This window comes from Camponotus floridanus, unplaced genomic scaffold (assembly GCF_003227725.1).
Source record: "Camponotus floridanus strain SB8 unplaced genomic scaffold, Cflo_v7.5 scaffold1, whole genome shotgun sequence".
NCBI lineage: Eukaryota > Metazoa > Arthropoda > Insecta > Hymenoptera > Formicidae > Camponotus > Camponotus floridanus.
This window is the reverse complement of record NW_020229214.1, coordinates 4004419-4024536: the sequence shown is the minus strand read 5'-3', so window position 1 is coordinate 4024536 and position 20118 is coordinate 4004419. Positions and strand designations below refer to the sequence as shown.

The 20118-nt window shown below is 31.1% G+C and overlaps 3 protein-coding genes across 5 annotated transcripts; 2 read left to right on the top strand and 1 right to left on the bottom strand.

The window, feature by feature from the left end:
- The first annotated feature begins 528 nt into the window (after positions 1 to 528).
- Positions 529 to 9837, top strand: LOC105248789 (protein O-GlcNAcase). Of its 3 annotated transcripts, none has more exons than XM_011253777.3 (13): positions 529 to 942; positions 1093 to 1144; positions 1574 to 1907; positions 2036 to 2480; positions 2801 to 3366; positions 3448 to 3768; positions 3868 to 4042; positions 6461 to 6514; positions 7854 to 7939; positions 8013 to 8182; positions 8341 to 8536; positions 8641 to 8800; positions 8991 to 9837. In XM_011253777.3, the coding sequence occupies exons 1-13, from the start codon at positions 873 to 875 to the stop codon at positions 9125 to 9127; spliced, it is 2766 nt and encodes a 921-aa protein (XP_011252079.1). In that variant the 5' UTR covers positions 529 to 872; the 3' UTR covers positions 9128 to 9837. The 3 variants fall into 3 exon arrangements, with proteins under 3 accessions (XP_011252079.1, XP_011252078.1, XP_011252080.1); XM_011253776.3 differs by having other exon boundaries at positions 2801 to 3381; XM_011253778.3 differs by lacking the exon at positions 6461 to 6514 and having other exon boundaries at positions 2801 to 3381.
- Positions 9838 to 11197: 1360 nt separating this feature from the next.
- On the bottom strand, positions 11198 to 14723 carry LOC105248795. The gene is made up of 12 exons (XM_025407711.1): positions 14523 to 14723; positions 14222 to 14444; positions 13869 to 14113; positions 13563 to 13752; positions 13285 to 13440; positions 12961 to 13132; positions 12067 to 12171; positions 11912 to 11994; positions 11723 to 11787; positions 11582 to 11634; positions 11395 to 11479; positions 11198 to 11314 (listed from the first exon to the last, which is right to left on the bottom strand). The coding sequence occupies exons 1-12, from the start codon at positions 14703 to 14705 to the stop codon at positions 11231 to 11233; spliced, it is 1644 nt and encodes a 547-aa protein (XP_025263496.1). The 5' UTR covers positions 14706 to 14723; the 3' UTR covers positions 11198 to 11230.
- An 856-nt stretch (positions 14724 to 15579) lies between these two features.
- LOC105248788 (transcription elongation factor SPT5) lies at positions 15580 to 20118 on the top strand. The gene is made up of 12 exons (XM_011253775.2): positions 15580 to 15656; positions 15729 to 15813; positions 16034 to 16122; positions 16240 to 16492; positions 16569 to 16801; positions 16887 to 17385; positions 17468 to 17816; positions 17910 to 18499; positions 18588 to 18949; positions 19023 to 19424; positions 19510 to 19682; positions 19812 to 20118. The coding sequence occupies exons 1-12, from the start codon at positions 15644 to 15646 to the stop codon at positions 20052 to 20054; spliced, it is 3291 nt and encodes a 1096-aa protein (XP_011252077.1). The 5' UTR covers positions 15580 to 15643; the 3' UTR covers positions 20055 to 20118.

Genomic DNA, 20118 nt, shown 5'->3' with positions numbered 1-20118 from the left:
GTCACAATCGAAGAAGATGATACTCAGCGCGACATCCCGTGGCTCTTGGTGGTACTAAGAGAACGTATAACGCTTATGCCTGTGATTGATGTATACTTGTAGATGCACCACCTGTTGAACGTCAAAGCCACGTCCTAAGTGCGTTCGAAAAATCTACTTTACTCTGACAATTAGAACTTCGAACGCGACTTTGACAATTCGATAGATGTTTTATATTGAAATTATAGATAAAAGTTTGCATCAAGTCACGTAATATTAAATTGACCGATACAATGCGAAATAATGTAACCAAGTGACAGTAACAATATTAAGAATATTTAAATATGACGTTTTTGACAAAATGTGTCATGTTTTAGAAAAAAATATACAAGGCGCATTCGAGCTAAAATAAGCTTTACTATCACAACTGATCTGAACTGATTTCAATTTTCGCGAAAATATCTCTCTCCGCGACTGTCAGATGAACACCTTGGCCGAGATAGAGCACCGTCTCTTTTTCCCGCCGTGTTCGAGGCCTCGATGGATCGACAGATCGTTCGGTGGTATCGATCAGCGCGCATCGGGTGCAGTCTGTCATTAGGATTTATGAGCTTCCGCGCGCGCTCTCGTACTTTCTCGGAATCTCAGCTGCTCCCCAGTGATGTCGACGGGATTTCTGCGTCGCGCTTTGTACATATAGCAATTCGTACATATGTCAATCGCCACTCTCGCCCCGACTTTATTATCGTAACGCCGTGTCGTAACCGCAGCCTCTCTCCTAGACTGTTCCGATTTTCTCTCCTTCTTTCTCTCTCCTTTTCGCGATTTGGAGCACCTCGGGCCATTTTTCTACCTTCTTGATCCCAAAACAAACGTACTTCCCGCGAGCCGCAATGACTGAGACAAATGGGGCCGCGAATCTGAATACGAAGAATGGCAATTTCATCTGTGGTGTGGTGGAAGGCATGTACACATCGTTGAAAAAATACTCCTATGATATATATTTCGTAGAAATGCTTGATTCGGCAGAATCGAATTACGATGAGCAAAGATTTCCGTGTCTCCTATAATATGACATATTCCTTTGTTAAATGCATATTTTGTTGCTTGCAGGTTTCTATGGTCGACCATGGACTACCGAGCAACGAAAGGATCTCTTTCAAAAGTAAGTCTCAGGAATATGTTTATGCTGCGAGAGAATTAATGGGAATGAGATGTTTGTCAAGAGAGCACTGTAATTGGAATATTTCTTTCACTGGCCTTAATTTTAAACATTTTATACAAGTTTTCCAATTGTTATTTGAATTTATTTCGTGGGATATTACAATTTTACAAGTTTTCTTCATATTTCTGTATGTATTTTTCATACGTTATTCAAAAAATAAGAAGCATAGTTATTATGAGAACCATATTATGTTATTTTTTAGTAATAAATTTATATTTTATATTTTTGTATTATAGATTACACAAAAATATCTTCCTTTACTTTAAAAGTGCATTAGTTCTTTTGATTTTTCTAATTTGGGCATTATATTTCATATATTAGGAATGATCATTAAAATATCAGTATCAATGAATTATATATATCACACAGATTGAAAAAATGGGGAATGGATTCTTACCTGTATGCACCAAAAGATGATTACAAACATCGTGCTTATTGGAGAGATTTATATACAGTAGAGGAAGCGGAGCATCTGACTGGTTTGATTACAGCTGCTAGAGAATATGGGATAACTTTTTATTATGCATTATCCCCAGGATTAGATATCACATATTCCAGTTCAAAGGAAGTCACTGCCTTGAAAAGAAAGCTGGAACAAGTCAGTCAATTTGGTTGTACAGCGTTTGCATTGTTATTTGACGATATAGAACCAGAAATGAGTGAAGCTGACAAAGAAGTGTTTCAGTCATTTGCACATGCTCAGGTACATATACAGTATCCACATAGTCTAACAGCAAGTTTAATGTTAGTAAATTAATAATTTTATATCTTCTTTATACATATATTTTTAATATTTTATAATAATTTATATTTTTTTTTTATTGTTTACAGGTTTCTGTCACAAACGATATTTTTCAACATCTCGGTCAGCCTCGTTTCCTCTTATGTCCTACACAATATTGCGCGACCCGTGCAATGCCAAATGTCGCATCTTCAGAATATCTCAATACTCTCGGAAATAAATTAGCTCAAGAAATCGACATAATGTGGACTGGACCTAAAGTCATATCAAGACTTTTAACTGTAGAATCCATTCAAGAAATTACAGAAGTGCTCAGGAGGCCGCCTGTTATCTGGGATAATTTACATGCTAACGATTATGATCAGAAAAGAGTGTTTCTCGGACCATATGCTGGTCGTTCTCCCGATCTTATTCCTAAACTTAGAGGAGTTTTAACTAATCCTAATTGCGAATATGGAGCTAACTTTATAGCAATTCATACATTAGCTCAATGGAGCAGATGCAATGTGGATGGAAAGAGAGACCTAAGTTTAAGTATGTTTTTTATTTTATAAAATGTCTTGTTTTATTTTATAAAATTTTCTTTCTTTTACAATAAACTTCTAAATAAGAAAAATATGGGAAAAAATATTTAGAGGGAACCAAATATTTTACTTTCTATTGCTCTAGACGATTGAGTCATATATAATTAATCGCTATGTTTTTTACATATTGTGTTTAAAAATATGTAAAAGAAAAAAGGCTCTCTAAGAGAAAGAACTCTATATATAATATATATAAACTATATATATGATTTAACAATCATATATTAATAAAAAAGATATAGAAACTGATGAGAATATTTTATGCTGCAGATGACACTGTATCAGCTGATATTAAATTAGAAACCGAAACAGAGGATGGTGTTCTTGGTGAAGATGTTCCATCGACATTATCCCCGAATATGTATCATCCTCGACACGCTCTGAAAAATGCAATAATCGAATGGTTATTAGAATTTAATAAAAAGAAAGCAGCTTGGGGTGTAATAGCTAAACCACAACCATGTGTCGCGCCTACGATACCTATTCCAATAATACCCTCTGTCAATACATGTATGAGTCTTACATCGACGACTACAACTACAGTTCCTGCCACATCTACATCTGGGACAAATTCTAATCATCTTCAAGCATTGGCGGAAGTTTGCTCAACTGTAACATGTAGCGATAGCTTCGCACAACCTTCATCTGGACCTGTAATGAATTCATTAGTATCAGACATAAAGGTGGTCAGTGAACCCATTTTGACTACATTATCCACTATGACCAGCGACCCACCGTCAACAGGGTTATCTTCCATAGAACCTATGGATTGTAATACAACTCCAAACAATTCGCCGGCGCATGTAGCAAAAATTCCAACGGAAGATGATGCTATGGTAGATAATATTTCTGTAAGTTATTACAAGTTTTTAAAAACTTAATTATGCATGTATAATCGTGTAACTTTTGTTTATCAGACATGCAGTGAAGCTTCTGGAAGTATGCAAGTAGAAGTAGACAATACCTCTCCCACAGTTAATGGTACACAAATGATAATAGAAAATGATAGCGAAAATCATGAAAGTTCCGATAACACAGATGTGATACCTCAAGAATCTGTGGATATCGATAAGCAGCTCACGCAAGAAGATCTATCACTTTTGTGTGATCTATTTTATTTACCATTTGAGCATGGTGGCCAAGGAATTCAATTGTTGCAAGAATTTAATTGGTTAAAAAGTAATGCGTATCTTGTTATGAAAAAATCTAAAGACGAAGAACCAACGTCTGAATCAGCTGTAAGTTGCAAGTCATTTATTCTTATTTATTATTCAGTTTTATAGTTATACAGTTTTATCTTATACAATTTTAATATATTTTTTTGCTTAATCTTTCAGATCGAAGAATGGCATCTTCGTGCAGCTAAATTAAACGATATGTGTAATGGGGTAAATAGATTATTCCAAAGGCTCACATACTGTAATAATCGCGAGTTGCTATATGATCTGTATGCGTATGTATGGGATATGAGGGGAGTTGTGTCCCTCCTAAATAGTTACGTGAAATGGCTGGGTAAGTTGTATTTGTATATTGATTCATATATGAAACATTATCTGATATATTGATGATAGTAAAAATTATAATTAAAAAAGACAGAGAGTATTCTCTCTAAGAAATAGTCTATTTTCTTTACAAAGAAAAAGGCAAATAAAATTAAATTATTATAGTTGGAAATATATATATTGAAAGTAATTATAGCATAGACAATTTATAAAAATTATTGATATAAATTCTAAAAAATTTAAAAACATGTTTATATTTATGAACAAATTTAAATTTTTGTAATTAAAATAATCTTTTCAATTTTGCAAAATTTTATATTATTATTTACACATTACACTATCTTATTACACAATATATATATTAAATCTTGTCAGATATCAGAAATCTATATGAATCATAATAAGAATTAATAAACGCGCATATATAGTTTTGCTATTATTTTTATTCTAAAGAAAGTCAATTTGAAATGCTAGTATGCTGGTACAAAATGCATGTGTAAATCTATGATATTAATTTTTCTAGTTTTAAATATATGTATATATGCTCTAGTCTTCTAAAAATCTTATTATAAATTCTTATTACAAATTGTTATTTATCTTATAAAAATGAGTCTTTTTGATTTGAGTTAACTGAATTTATATCCATCGTACTGCAGACAAGTGCTGTTGTTTGTGCGATTTTTTTCAGGAATATTATAATTTATTACCTATACTTATATATTTCAGAACAAAAGTGTCTTGAGTATTGGTAAGTGAATGTTATTTTATTTTTCGTTATATAAATTTGTCTTTTTACAAGGATGATATTTTTGAATAATTTGATCTTGAAATTAAGATGCTTAGTAATATACTATATGATACTTATTTTGTTTTCTAAAAGTGCAACTGATTATTCAATGTTAGTTTTACATAAAATTTAATTAAAATCTTGCAATGATAAACATATATGTAAATTATTTATTACAAGTATTTAATATTAAAAACCATTTACAAGTGTTAAATATTAGAAACCATTTATATGATCTTGTTGTTATAATATCATTATAAAACTAATATAATAATTAAATTATTTCCTTGTAAATGGATATATTGTGCTGTAAGAATGCTATACATATCTTTTTAATGTCCGTAAATTACTGATTATTTGGTTTATATGACTCTCCACATAATTTTCTGTTTTTTTTTATAATATATTTGAATTTATATATATAGAAAGAAAAAAATTACAAATTGCTTTCAATTTAAAAGGTAATATTGTTTTAGGGAATATCTAATAGTTTTCAAATCTTTAGTTCTCTCTTTTTTTTTTAAATTAATGTGAAAAAATGATAACTTTGATGAAATATTTTTTTTTTGCTTACATTTATTATATTCATTATAATACAATATAATTCTTTTGTGTAACATGCGTAATAACTAGTAACACTACTATCAGTAATATTCGGAAATGCACATGCTCCAATTTGTATATTCGTGAACTCATAATATGCATTTGTTTCTGCGCATTAGAGACAAATGCATTGTATCGCGCGAAGGAAAAATTTTGCTGTAAGTCAGAATTATACACTTAATATACATAAATTTATACTTATACATATTAGATAGTTTTTCGCAAAAAATGCGTGAATAGAATTTGTCGTATTCTATTATATGTTACAAACACGCACGCACAATATTGATATTTGTTTGAAAATTGTTGATAATTTTGACTGTTTTTTATTTTTAACACTTTTGTATCGTTTTACGATTCTGACTAATAGCCTGATTCATTTTGACAATTATCACAGGCAAGCCACAACATCTATTTTCTTCTTCTGATTTTAATAAAATTTATTTTATATTAGCGAAATGTTTCAGATTTCAAAATGTTTTATTAAATCAAAATGTTTTTTAATTCCAAATTTCTTAATCTAAATTTAACTCACAGGTAATACATATATCTGATTGAAGATATGAAATAAATTGGTGTGGCTTTCCCGCGCTATAGCGAAAAGATCATTTGTAGCAATGGCGAATACGGTGATTTTTATGAGATGGCAATCAACAGCATCTTTAAGGAGGTGAACAAAAATGCTGAATTTTAAAAAGTACTTAAACCAGCTATTAACATATCAGTCGACTTTCTTTGCAGATAATACAAAGCAGGAGTATGTTTATGTATATTTATATAAGTTCCTCTTCTTATGCAATCACCTTCAATATTAAAATTATTGAAGTTGGAAATTGAAGTTGGAATTTGTTTTAATGTTTATTATTCTTTCTATGTGCCAAATTATTTACTACAAAATTGAAATAATCTAAAATCTAAATCTCAAAATAGTTTATTTTATGGCAAACATGCTCTTGCAGAATAAATAAATTATCACGATCAGATAACTTGAATTTATTCACTAACTTGTATTTCTGTGTTTTTTTGTCTTGTTGATAGCGTTTGGCAGATTTCCATCAACGATGACGACGTTTACCCAGGGCAGCTACACATGTATGCGGTTCAACTGTCTTTGAGTAACATAGCAGAAAGCGCGCGAAATAATAAAGCTCCAAACATTGTAGCGATAATTAATTCTAAAAACTTTGTTTGGGAATTTATAAAAAATGATCTCGTTTAACGAGCTTAGGGAAAATGCGCGTAGAAGCGGCGTTATAATAGCTCGAAAAATCAATGTGTAAAAGCACATTCATTTTCGTGTTAATAGATGATGGACGTACTTCTCATGATATAATTTAATTATTAATATTTTATCTCTTACACATTTATATAATAATTAACGTTAGTTTGCATGAATATATAAAATTAATTTTAAAGATATTAAATTTTTTCCAAATTTATGTTTATTTATATAGAAACAGAGTATACAGTTGAATTAATAATATTCAACATGTTAATTTTAATATTTTTGCATCTCTGAATTAGGTCCATCGAAAAATTATGTAGAAGTGGCACAGTTTAGCAAACAGAAAGTTATAAACTCTTGAACATCTCCTATGTACAAATCTTTGGTCATTTGCGATAAAAGATACTCTTTCGATTCTTTTAATATATGATAATATTTTATTGACTGCAAACAATGGTATTGCAGTAAAAACTGTTTATTCTTTTTCTTAAATGATCAACTATTACTTTTTCTTAAATGATCAACTATTACTCTCCTTTTGCCAACTTTGGCCTGCACTAATTTATTTTTTACTTAGTTTCAGAAACTATGTTCTTTTCAGGCGTGATAAGAATTTTATTTCAGGCGCATATTGGCAAACTGGACTATTATTCCAATTTTCCTATACCCTGATCCAATGCTTCAAGAGTTTAGCATTGCGCGAGCTTTGGTGCAGCATGTAACGACTGTAATTCTTTTCCTCTATTTACTAATGTTAACTTTCTTTAATTAAACAATATATTTTTGGATAATTATTATAACTAAAATTTCTTCAAAAACTTGAATTATACAATTCTTTCAATTCAATTTCAAACTATTATTCATATTATATGTTGTCAAATATTTTTATAAAATTTTTATTTTTCTACCCATCTATCCTTTCATATCTATGAAACTTGCTGCACCTCAGTTGTCCGATTGGATGGATCATTCTTTCTCTCATACTTTAATTTAATTGACATGAGCAGCAGAAAGGCATTCCAAGATAAATGGGAGAAAGATACAAGAGACAACCAATCAAATATTTTCGCATGTTAAAGATTTAAGCAAAATTGATGCTCAAGCAGTGGAAGCCAAAATTGAAATTAAATTTTACGCATAACGCGCGAATATTTAACTCAAATGTTTTATGATCTATTAAAAATGATTTTGTGTTTTGGGCTATAGGGTTTTCAAATGGTTGGAAAGAAACATTTATGAGTGGAGACCAGGAGCCATGGGTTTTTCGTGGTGGGCTTACAGCTGATTTACAGGTACGTTCTCGTATTATGTTCAGTTAATCATAAGAATAAGATACATTGAAGAATATATCATTTGTGTGTTTAGAGATTAATTCCAGTGGATAGTGGTAACGACTTATTTGTCTATAAAGCACCGGAAGTGCCCAATAGTAAAATATATACAATTCGGCCATATTTATCTATCGATGAAGAAGCAATCTATGCAGTTTGCAATCAAATTAATAATTGTACGACTTCATCAGCTGTCGCAGACAGGTATAACATTAATATATGATATAGTAATGTAATAGGAAATATATATTAATTTTTCTTTTCTAAGAACTTTCCACTTTTCTAAAGTTTATCAGAGTTCTACTGTATATAATATATTTTTCGCCTAAAAAAATTTTAATAAATATTTTTTTATAATTTAGACTTGTTGGAGGATATCTTACCTTGAGTCCAGAGTTATGTATGGTTGTTGAAGATGAAAACGGTATAGTGGGTTATGCAATGGCTGCCCTAAATGTAAAATCACATAATCAGAAAATGGCTGTTTCTTGGATCCCTGAATTGCGAATGAAGTATCCTTTAGATAGTAGCATTAACGAGTTGCCACAAAACGTTCAGGTATGTTAATAATTTTTTATATGCATTTGTATTTTATATGTATTGTATTTTTGTACATTCATTGATTTTTGTACTGATGATTTTTCGAATTAAAATTTGCGCAGGATGCCATACAATATTTCCATTCATTTATTCCGGATGTGGCAGAACAATTGTGCAGGCAACATCCATCGAAACTTATTTGCGCTGTATTACCAAGTGTAACAGATCAGTCTATTTGTAAACGTTTAATAACCTGTATTCTTGCGGCTTTAAGAGCAAATGGTATAAACTCTTTATTGAAATATAATAAAATATATTTTAAAAATTCAATCTTTATTAAAAATCGAGATTTTGTATTTTTTTCAATTTATAATTAAATATTCTTCGATATTATATTTTCTATTTTTTGTACTATATAAATACTATAAATACTATTTTGTACTATATAATACTATATAAATATGGGTTTCAGGTTCTTTCGGAGTACATACAACGCTATCGTCAACAGATAAAGAATCCCACGAATTTTATGGCAAACTGGGTTTTGTTGATTTAAATCCGGCACACGAGGAATATCCTGGAATTAAGACTATGTGTAGAAGTTTCTAACAAAGAATCAGTGCTCCGGTGATATTTGTCAACAAGGTATATTTACTTGGACCATCTCCTAAAAAAACGATGTTTTCTTAGGGAAATAATTAATAATTTAAAATTAATAGTTTTAAGAGACTATTAATAAAATTGAGCGCCTTTGTTGAACCTGTAAGCACGCCAATCCGATAGATTAAAAAAATAAGTGTACTTCTTTCAGAAGTATTTTATAATCAGATCACTAATATTCTGATTTGTAATCTTTCTATGGCATCAAACTCTTCAGAAACTTTTGTTTGATACAAGTATATACATCTGTATGTATGGTATAATTAATTGATGCTAATTAATATTATATTTTAATATCATATAATGATATTTCATTAATCATAACAATATGTCAAGAAACACATTAATAAGCATACATAGTGCAATAACTCTAGATTCGTTTTCAACATAATATGTGAATTCGATTCTTTCTTAATAGTCTATTGCAACATTATAACAATTCAGTATCTTTCATTGGTTTTAATAATATGTATATAAAATTCTGAATAGAGAAAAAAGAGTCAAAGAAGAAGAATATATGTGTGTATATGTGTGATATGTGTGTGAAATGCCAGTATGTGTGTTCATTAATGAGTTATCTAAACTTTCATTGAAAACTATTTTCTTATCAAAATCATATATAAAAGTAATCGAATATAATTTTAAAGCACATCTTTTTTTCAAATGCTTAAATGTTATATGACAGATATTTTACATAAAAAATATATTAATTCAGATTTTAAATATATAATTCTATTCTAATGCGCATATTATATAAAAATATATTTCATAGTGTTTATTGCTCAGCCATGTAATATACATTGTTTATGGGGAAGCTTTTTAGATTTTATACATAATTTTACATTTTATAATTTTTATTAGATATCTCTATCGGCTCTATAATTGCGTGTGCAATACATATGTATATATGCCATTACAAAATGTGATGAGATATATAAGACATATAAAAAGTATCATTCCTTTGTCATAATCAATTATTATTGAACATATGAACAAAATATTATAGATGTTATCTTCTATATAAAATCACATATTCGACATTATAAATATGCAGGTCGTTTATACATTATAATTTATTTTAATTTATTTTAATCGCTTTGCGAGAAAACACATTATTAATTGACACAGAATGTATTAATCATTAGAAGATTTTTTTTATATTACAAGTAATGCCACAAACAAATACAAAATAGAAAATGCAATATTGTAAGAGAAACAATAATGCACGCTATATAAATATATATAATTCACTTCTTTATTAAGTTATGTTTTATTAAGATATTACTAAGTTGACCGTTAGCTTTCTATACGAACTAAATTCATTAGAACATATGAACTAAAAAATGTACAGAATTAAAAACTAAAAAAAAAATAATCACGATAGATATAGATTATTTGCCTCTATTGATGATACTGATTACAATAATAATTTACTGTATTGCTCTCGAAATAATTTCCTAAAAAAAATCCTGTATAATTCATACCTCCAAACTTTATTATGAGGCTTGATTAAGTGCCATGTACAAAAAGAAAAAAATATTTGTGGCTATCGCACAGATATTTGCATATATTGGGTGGTAATTATGGCTTTTAGGATTTTTATACTGAATATATAGTGATAAAAGCAAAAAGAATCGATTGCGTTAGCGAGGAGATTGGAAAGAATGCGTTCAGAGAATTTTCTCATAAATCACTTCAATAATTTTTATAAGTATTTTGGAAATACACACATTTCTTTTAATAATATATTTTTATTGCATTATACATTTTGATAATAGATATAATATATTTGTAGAATATAATACAATTTTACAGTTTTCATATATGAAAATTTCGTTTCTTAACAATAATGAAAATGCGTCTGTCCAATTGCCTTGATAAGTGCTATCGAAACTGGGCATGAAATTAATATTGTAATATGCGTGTGTGATTAATACTGTTTTATTTAATAAATACCTCAAGACTGATACTGAGCTTGAAATTTTCCATAAATAGTAAATAGATACAAAAAATAAAATCCGAATAAAAATCAGAAGAGAAAAAACATCGAGATTAATTATTCGGAGAATTCATTGGTGCTGATATAATTTCGTTGAATCTTCTTAGATTTTGAACTTCCTTTTGAAAATGTGAGAGCTATGAAATAAATAAAAAAATAGTAATTATTTTCTTAATAAATTTTAATTGCAAAACACGCGCGAAATAACACAATGTACCTTTTTAATCTTAGTTTGCAGATATTTTTGTTTGGATTTAGGTGTCAATATTTCTGAAGATTTCGTAATTTCAAATTTTTGCAAAGACCCTAATAATTCTTTAATCTTGTTATTTATATTTCTAAAATATAATGTTTAAAGTTATAGTGAAGAATGACTGAAAATGTTTATTATTTATCTAACTTACTCTGGTGCAGCAAATCTTAGTTCTCCATATGTCTGATTACTCGCATATTTTTCCTAGATTGGATAATAGAAGATTATTTATTCTTATTAAATTAATTTATTATTTTTTCTCAGATAAAATATTTATATTAAATTATTGTACCGTTTTTTGTGGTCGTTTTCGTATTGTAGGATAATCTTTGATATCGATTGCGAATGGAATATCATCTAATAAATAAGTATGTCATGAGTTATAATCCTATGGATACTATATTTTATATTCGTATTCCAAAGATCAAAGATTGTAAATGTTATAAATTCTACTATTTCTTTCTTTTATATTGCTGTATACCTTCATTTCTTCTCGATACTTTCTCCATGCTTTTACTGAAACTTCGTTTATCGCGTCTCCATTTTTTTATAGTATTCGAATCCCTACGTATAATACAATTTACGTGTGTATGCACTATTTACAATTATTGAGAATAATTTAGATAGATGTCTTACTTAATTCTTTGAATTGTTGCCGATTGCGCACTGAATAAATCTCTCGCTTTAGAAATCCACTGCAGCCGTTGTTCTATAGCAATATTGGTTCCTTTATTCTCGCATCTAAATGCAAAAAATGCCCATTGCATATTTTTTATATGTAATAATAAAATAGTATCATTACGATAGAATAATTTATACATTTTTTTACGAAAAATTTTAAAGGAATTTGCTGTATTGTATTGGACAAAAATTTGCTATATATCTTCTTAGATTTTATATATATAGGTATTGAACAAAAATTACAGAGATGTCTAGTCGGTTTTAATACCAAGATAATTCTCCAAACACGACAATATGCAGTGCGAATCTTTTAGCTGCATCGGATGCAGTTGCATTCTTTGCATATCTTTCGTAACAATATCGAAAACTAACTCCGCGTGTTTGGTGTTCCTGCTTTTTTTTTTCTCCTCATTGAATACCTCGGAATTACGCGATTTTCTAAGCGTAATGTGTTTAGTCTCATTACTGATGGTCTGAATTCTACATTCCTTTCCAGGATAACGTTTATATGTTATCAACCCCGTAACATTTCGTCTAATATAACACGATCTAGGCGATGGCCCGATTAGATGCAAGATTTTTGCATCCACTTCAGCGATCTCTCTTTTGATGCAAATTTTGCTGACATCATGGCACGAAGTTATCATTTTTAATAATGCGTGTTGGTTGTCATCGTGTCTTTTATCTTGATTATCATCACTTTCATTTTCCTTCGTGTTATTCTCATTCTTGTATTGGACGTCAGCAAGATTTCGTGCACATGACGCACAAAGAGAACTCATTGCATCATCGACACGCGTATCATTTATCGGATTCTCCAGAAAAGTATTAATTTGTGAATTGATATACCTGTTACTAGGTTTGTAAGCTCTGCTCCTCTTTCTGACCGAAATGCCCTTGAATGAAGCGTCGATGTCATTAGTATTTTTCGATGTTTGCTGCGAAATTTTTGATAATTTTCGTTGCTTTTCGTGAGGAGATTGATAACACAAAATCGTTGATAATTTTGGTTCAATTTTTTCTAAAATAAATTTGTTTTGATTGTAATTTATACATTGGCGATTATGCAGTTTGCTTTATTCAAGATAATAAATTAATTAATTTAAATAAAATTATTATTGATAAATTTATATTATGCTGGGGAATTAGAATATATAAATTCGACATTCTTACGCTCAACAGACACTGCAGGCTCATCCGGATGCAATTTATTCCATTCAGTTCGAAGATAATTGAGAATACCCGAACATCCAAGAGCTATAATATCTTTTGGAGGTGTAATAATAGGATTATGTGCTATATTGAGTATTTTAAGTTTTGGCACCAAACCTGTGAAATAGTATCGCAATTGTTATTTTAAAAACAAAAGAAAAATATTTTCAATTGTTATTTAAAAAAAAATAAAAAGATAAAAATTGATAAAATAATTATTATACATTTTATTCGCTTACACAATTCTAATGGTAATTTCTCGATTTTATTTCCTTGTAGCAGGATACTCTCGAGCGAAGGATGCGATCGAATACTCGCAGATAAATTTGTCAATTGATTATTTCGAACGTCCAGCCATTGCAAATGTGGCAAAGAAACGAAAAGCTCTTCAGGAAGCTCGGAAAGATTATTATTCTCTAGATATAACATCTAAAAATGAATAGAATATCTTAATTGATATAATTAGAATTTTTTCATAAGTATTTGGAAGAAATTTTTGCATCATTTCTAATTTTAAAAATTAGTAAATCCTACTGTGTTCATACTTGTATTGTAGAATATTTCTCGATCACTTCAATGGGAAGCGATGTAAGACCAGCGCTCGTTAAATCTACGAAAGTCTCATTGTATATTAGAGATTTATTTAACGGTGGTGTCAATGAGACATACGTATCTGGAGATTTCTTCATTTTTTTCGTTCCCGTTATCGAAGAAACATCTGAAGCGCTATCCGGCAATGCATCTTCACTAAATGAGAGATATAAATCATTCCCCTCGTTGTCTTCCGGATCTTTTTGCGTATCACAATAAAACGAATGATATTAAAATATATTCGACAAAAAAGTAATATGTAAAAAATTTATATTATAATTATTAATTTAGTAATTTTTTCGTTTACCTAAAGTGATGGTTTTGGTATTGTGTAAGATAAGATCTTGCGTGTCTTTGCCGGAAGAAACGCTCGTATTTTCACATAAATTGTTCGCTGTATTTGCTTCGAAAATAATATCGAATTCAGACGACGTTTTTTCATCATCTTCTAATGCTTCCCATTCTAATGCTCGGGAGGATCTCACCGGAATGTCAATTTCGGCATTTTTGTTTTCGTCCTTAATGTCTTCCTAGGAAGGTATCATTAATTTATTTAATTAATTGATTTATTTTTAAAAGACAAATTGTATTAAATTTCGCACTTGCACCTGCACTTCCGTTTCCCCAGACGTATCATTGTCATTCGTATCCACGGTCGATTGTTCGCCAATCAATTTCTCAATGTTCCCCGCATTGTTCACGCAATCATGAATTGATACAAATTTTTCGGTTTCCGATTTTTTAGACAATCCATAATATTGCGCGAGAAGATTTTCCGTGATATCAGACATGTCGAAGTTGAACGACAGGTTTATGTAAACGTATTCGAAAAATATGAGTAATACTCTACTAATCATGATCTTGTTTATTTGTTACCTAGGTAATTTACCAGCGTTTGATAGATCTATATTTCACAAATTTTATTTTGTTAGCCATTCTTAGTTTTTTAACTTTATAATATATGGGAATAAATTATTTATTTATATTTATATAAATCTATTTTTTTTTAAATATATGTAATAGAAAAAATGCTGCTTATAAAAAAAATCTATTATTTCTATTACTTTTCTCTCTATTATATTTTATCTTTTATAATAAAATGCAGATATTGAATTTGTAAGTCTAATAATAAAATTAATTACAAATATACATAATTTATATATATAATAAAATTAAAAGAAAATATATAAAGAAATATCAAAGAATTTTAAAAAAACTATTCTAAATAATTCTATCAAAGTAATTCTACTTAAGATAGCATGCACAATACATTTTCAAGTCAGGACATTGACATTCATGAATCATGACTGTTAAACAGCTGTTAAACAGCTGTCAGCTGTCAGAATTATTGACACTTAATAATCATGAATAAGCGTGAATATGTAGATAAGATGCGTTTAAATCGAAAATATCCAAAGAGAAGAGAGAAGATTGAGAGATGTCCTGCTTTTAGGTGATTCTTGAAAGCGATACTCCCTCTATAGACATTGAAAACGTAGATATGAACTACAAAGCCATGACATCTTTCAGTCTTCTCTCTAGTCCAAACCAGAATCGACACTACTATACCTAATGAGTAACATTCCTTTAGAGTTCGGGAAATTTTCGTTAGGAGCGCCACTATACTTATATATTCGTAGCATATATAACATATAACATATATGTCTATGGTATAACTCCATGCCATTAATTCTCTAACTTTACTTGGAGATTTTGTTTTGTGTTCGAAATGTCGGATTCAGGTAATAATTAACAACAAAAGTGATAACAGGATGATATTTAATGCCAAAAAATGTACAATTAAATTTATGCAGGTGGAAGCGATGCTGGAAGCCCTTCGCGGAGTTCGGGATCTAGGAGTCCGTCTAGGTCCCGTTCACGTTCCCGATCACCATCTGGGTAAATAAAAATTTCAAATTTCGGATTGTACTTGCATACGTAATATATATATTGTATATGCACAGATTTTTATAATATTCCCAAGTAAATATTTCTTAAGTATATTCAAATTAGTTTATCTTATTTTAAATGTGAATTCTGTTCTATGTGTATATACATATATAGATTACATTGAAATATATTTTGTTATAATTATGTGTAATATTTATTTTATTTGTAGATCAGAGGATGGAGATACAAAGGCAGACGAAGCAGAGGAAGTTAGATCAGGAGATGAAGAAACTGTGGAACCAGAAGAGGAACCTGAAGGTATAAATCAGAAAACTTATATTAGAAAGATACTATAGGAAATTTTTGTTTATAATTTTCTTCACAAATTTTAATAATAAAATTTTTTACATTTTTTTCTATATTTTATGTTTACAGGAGAAGACTTGAATAGCAGTGAATATGATGAGGAAGAAGAAGAAGAAGATGATGATAGACCAAGGAAAAAGAAGAAAAAAGATAGATTTGGTGGTTTTATCATAGATGAAGCTGAAGTAGATGATGAAGTTGAAGATGATGATGACTGGGAAGAAGGTGCCCAAGAAATTGGTATTGTAGGAAACGAAGTAGATGAATTGGGACCAACTGCACGTGAGATTGAAGGACGACGTAGAGGTACAAATTTATGGGAGTAAGTATTAAAATTTTATGAAGAGAGATATTAAATATAAAGTAATTAAATTTTCAACAAATATATTTTTTATTAGTTCACAGAAAGAAGATGAAATTGAAGAATACCTCAGAAAAAAGTATGCTGACGAATCGATTGCTGCTCGTCATTTTGGTGATGGTGGTGAAGAAATGAGTGATGAAATTACTCAGCAAACTCTGTTGCCTGGTGTAAAAGATCCTAATTTGTGGATGGTAAAATGCCGTATAGGAGAAGAAAAATCTACTGTACTCTTATTGATGCGAAAATTTATTACGTATCAATTTTCAGGTAAGATATAAATTTTAAAGAAATTGAATCTCGTATTGTCATTATATATTATCGTAAATATTTCTTTATTTCTTAAAAATTTTAGGTGAACCTCTCCAAATAAAATCTGTTGTTGCTCCAGAAGGTGTTAAGGGTTATATTTATATAGAGGCTTACAAACAGCCGCATGTAAAAGCTGCTATTGAAAATGTTGGAAACCTCAGAATGGGTATATGGAAGCAACAAATGGTACCGATTAAAGAGATGACTGATGTGCTGCGAGTTGTTAAAGAGCAGACTGGTTTAAAAGCTAAACAATGGGTCCGTTTAAAACGAGGCATTTATAAAGACGACATAGCTCAAGTCGATTATGTCGACTTAGCACAAAATCAAGTTCACTTAAAATTATTGCCAAGAATAGATTACACTAGACCGCGCGGTGCATTGAGAACAGCACAGAGCGAATCTGAAGCTTTGAAACGTAAAAAGAAAAGGAGACCACCAGCAAAACCGTTTGATCCTGAAGCAATTCGTGCTATTGGCGGAGAGGTTACTAGCGATGGAGATTTTCTGATTTTTGAAGGAAATAGATACAGTCGTAAAGGGTTTGTTTTGCTGCTGTATTTTATAATATATATTTTATTCTTGTGTGTATAGTTTTTTATTGTGATTATTTATTTTGTACAGCTTTCTTTATAAGAATTTCACCACAAGTGCTATTATCGCAGAAGGTGTTAAACCTACACTTTCTGAATTAGAGAGATTTGAAGAAGCCCCAGAAGGTGTTGAAATAGATTTAAGTGGTGCACCAGGAACTGGAGTTTCTGGAAAAGAAGATCAAGCTTTAGCTCATTCTTTTAGTAATGGAGATAATGTAGAAGTGTGTGAAGGTGAATTGATAAATCTACAAGGAAAAATCGTTTCCATAGACGGAAATATGATTATGGTTATGCCAAAGCATGAAGAACTTAAAGAAGCTTTGGAATTTCAAGCTTCAGAATTACGAAAATACTTCACACAGGGCGATCACGTAAAGGTAAAATGTCTGCAATGTTATTTAGATTTATATTAAAATAGAAATTTTTCTTTTACAATATTATATTACAATGTTGTTTCTATTAATCTATAGGTCGTAGCCGGGAGATATGAAGGTGATACAGGTTTAATCGTCAGAGTGGAACAAAATCGAGTAGTTTTGTTCTCTGATTTATCAATGCATGAACTTGAAGTCCTTCCAAGGGATTTGCAGTTATGTTCCGACATGGCAACTGGTGTCGATAGCTTAGGACAATTTCAATGGGGTGATTTGGTACAACTTGACACGCAAACAGTCGGCGTTATCGTGCGGTTGGAACGTGAGAATTTCCACGTACTTTCTATGCATGGGAAAGTAGTCGAAGCGAGACCACAAGGTCTTACGAAGCGTCGAGAGAATAAGAATGCGGTTGCTTTGGACTCTCAACAAAACACCATACAAAAGAAGGATATTGTTAAAGTGGTTGATGGACCGCATGCAGGTCGAGGTGGTGAAATTAAACACTTATATAGGAGTTTTGCTTTTCTACACTCGCGAATGTTTGTCGACAATGGCGGTATATTTGTGTGCAAGACCAGACATTTACAACTGTCTGGTGGCAATAAGACAAATTCTATAAATTCTATGTCACCAGTGGCAGGATTTATGTCACCTAGAATTGCTTCTCCGATACATCCCAGCGGGTCAGTCTCTTATTCTTATTCTGTTTTGTTAAATTCGAGATTTATTTTTATTTTAAAATTTTATTTCTTTAATATCGATTTCTTACAGAGGCGGCTTTGGTCGAGGTGGTGGAGGTGGAAGAGGCAGAGGTCGCGGTGGCGGTAGTGGTGCCAGACGCGATAGGGAATTAATTGGAACAACTATTAAGATAACTGGTGGACCATACAAGGGAAACGTGGGTATTGTAAAGGATGCGACGGAGACAACGGCGCGCGTGGAGCTGCACTCTACTTGCCAAACGATTTCTGTCGATCGATCTCACATAGCGAATGTTGGTGTTCCGACAAAGGACGGAGGTTTTAGCAGTTACAACAGAACTCCAGCCTACGGAGCTGGTGGGCAAACACCGATGTATGCGAGAGATGGATCGAAGACGCCTATGCATGGCTCTCAAACACCTATGTACGAAAGTGAGTAACCGTGTATCACATAATTTTTTTTTACTTGGAATAATTTAAAATTTGTTTAATTTTAATGTTACAGACGGTTCTCGCACTCCCCATTATGGTTCGATGACGCCATCTCACGATGGTTCGCGAACTCCAGGACAGTCAGGAGCTTGGGACCCGGCAGTTACTAATACACCCGCTAGAACGAATGATTTTGACGGTTATAGTATGGAAGAAGGTGGTTCACCTGGCTATGCACCTGGATATCCGCCTACTGGAGGACCATTTACTCCACAAACTCCGGGTACTATGTATGGTTCGGAACAAAGTTTCAGTTCATATCAACCAAGTCCTAGTCCTGCAGGCAGCGCTACCGCAAGTCCAAGTCCTGCAGGTTATGTAGCTACTCCATCCCCAAGTGGCACTGGATATACTACCAGTCCTCACGGAGCTTTCGCAACACCATCTCCGATGAGTTACAGTCCTATGACACCTGGTAAGTAATGTGACGATAACAAAGGAATCTTAATAGATACAGATAATATTTTTTGTGTGTATAACATAATTTGTAATGGTTGTAGGAGTGGCAGGTAGTCCTTATAATCCACAAACACCTGGTTCTGGATTGGATACAGGTGTCGGTTCTAGCATAAGTGGTTCAGATTGGCATACGACAGATATCGAAGTACGCATCCGCGATTCTCATGATGATCCTGCACTTGCTGGACAGCAAGCTGTCATTCGAGGAATTTCTGTATGTAATTCTGTCTATTTTAAACATATATATAAAAATTTAGATTTTAATTATCGCGATATTAATATTGATTTACACACACGCTTCACTGATTTTTAAAAATAACATGTTTATTTTTGATGTTTATAGGGCGGTATGTGTACTGTTTATTTACCTACCGAAGACCGAGTTGTTAATCTAGGATGCGAGCAACTAGAACCTGTAGTACCATCGCGTGGCGATCGAGTCAAAGTAATTCTAGGAGAAGATCGCGAAGCCGTAGGCACTTTACTTTCGATTGACAATCAAGAAGGTGTGGTGAAACTCAATACGGAAGAAATCAAATTCTTACAATTACGATTTTTATGTAAAATGAAAGCACCTAACACATAATTTTTCAACCGATTATACTATATAATTCTTGTATTAAATTATTTAAAATCTTACAGGAAAAAAT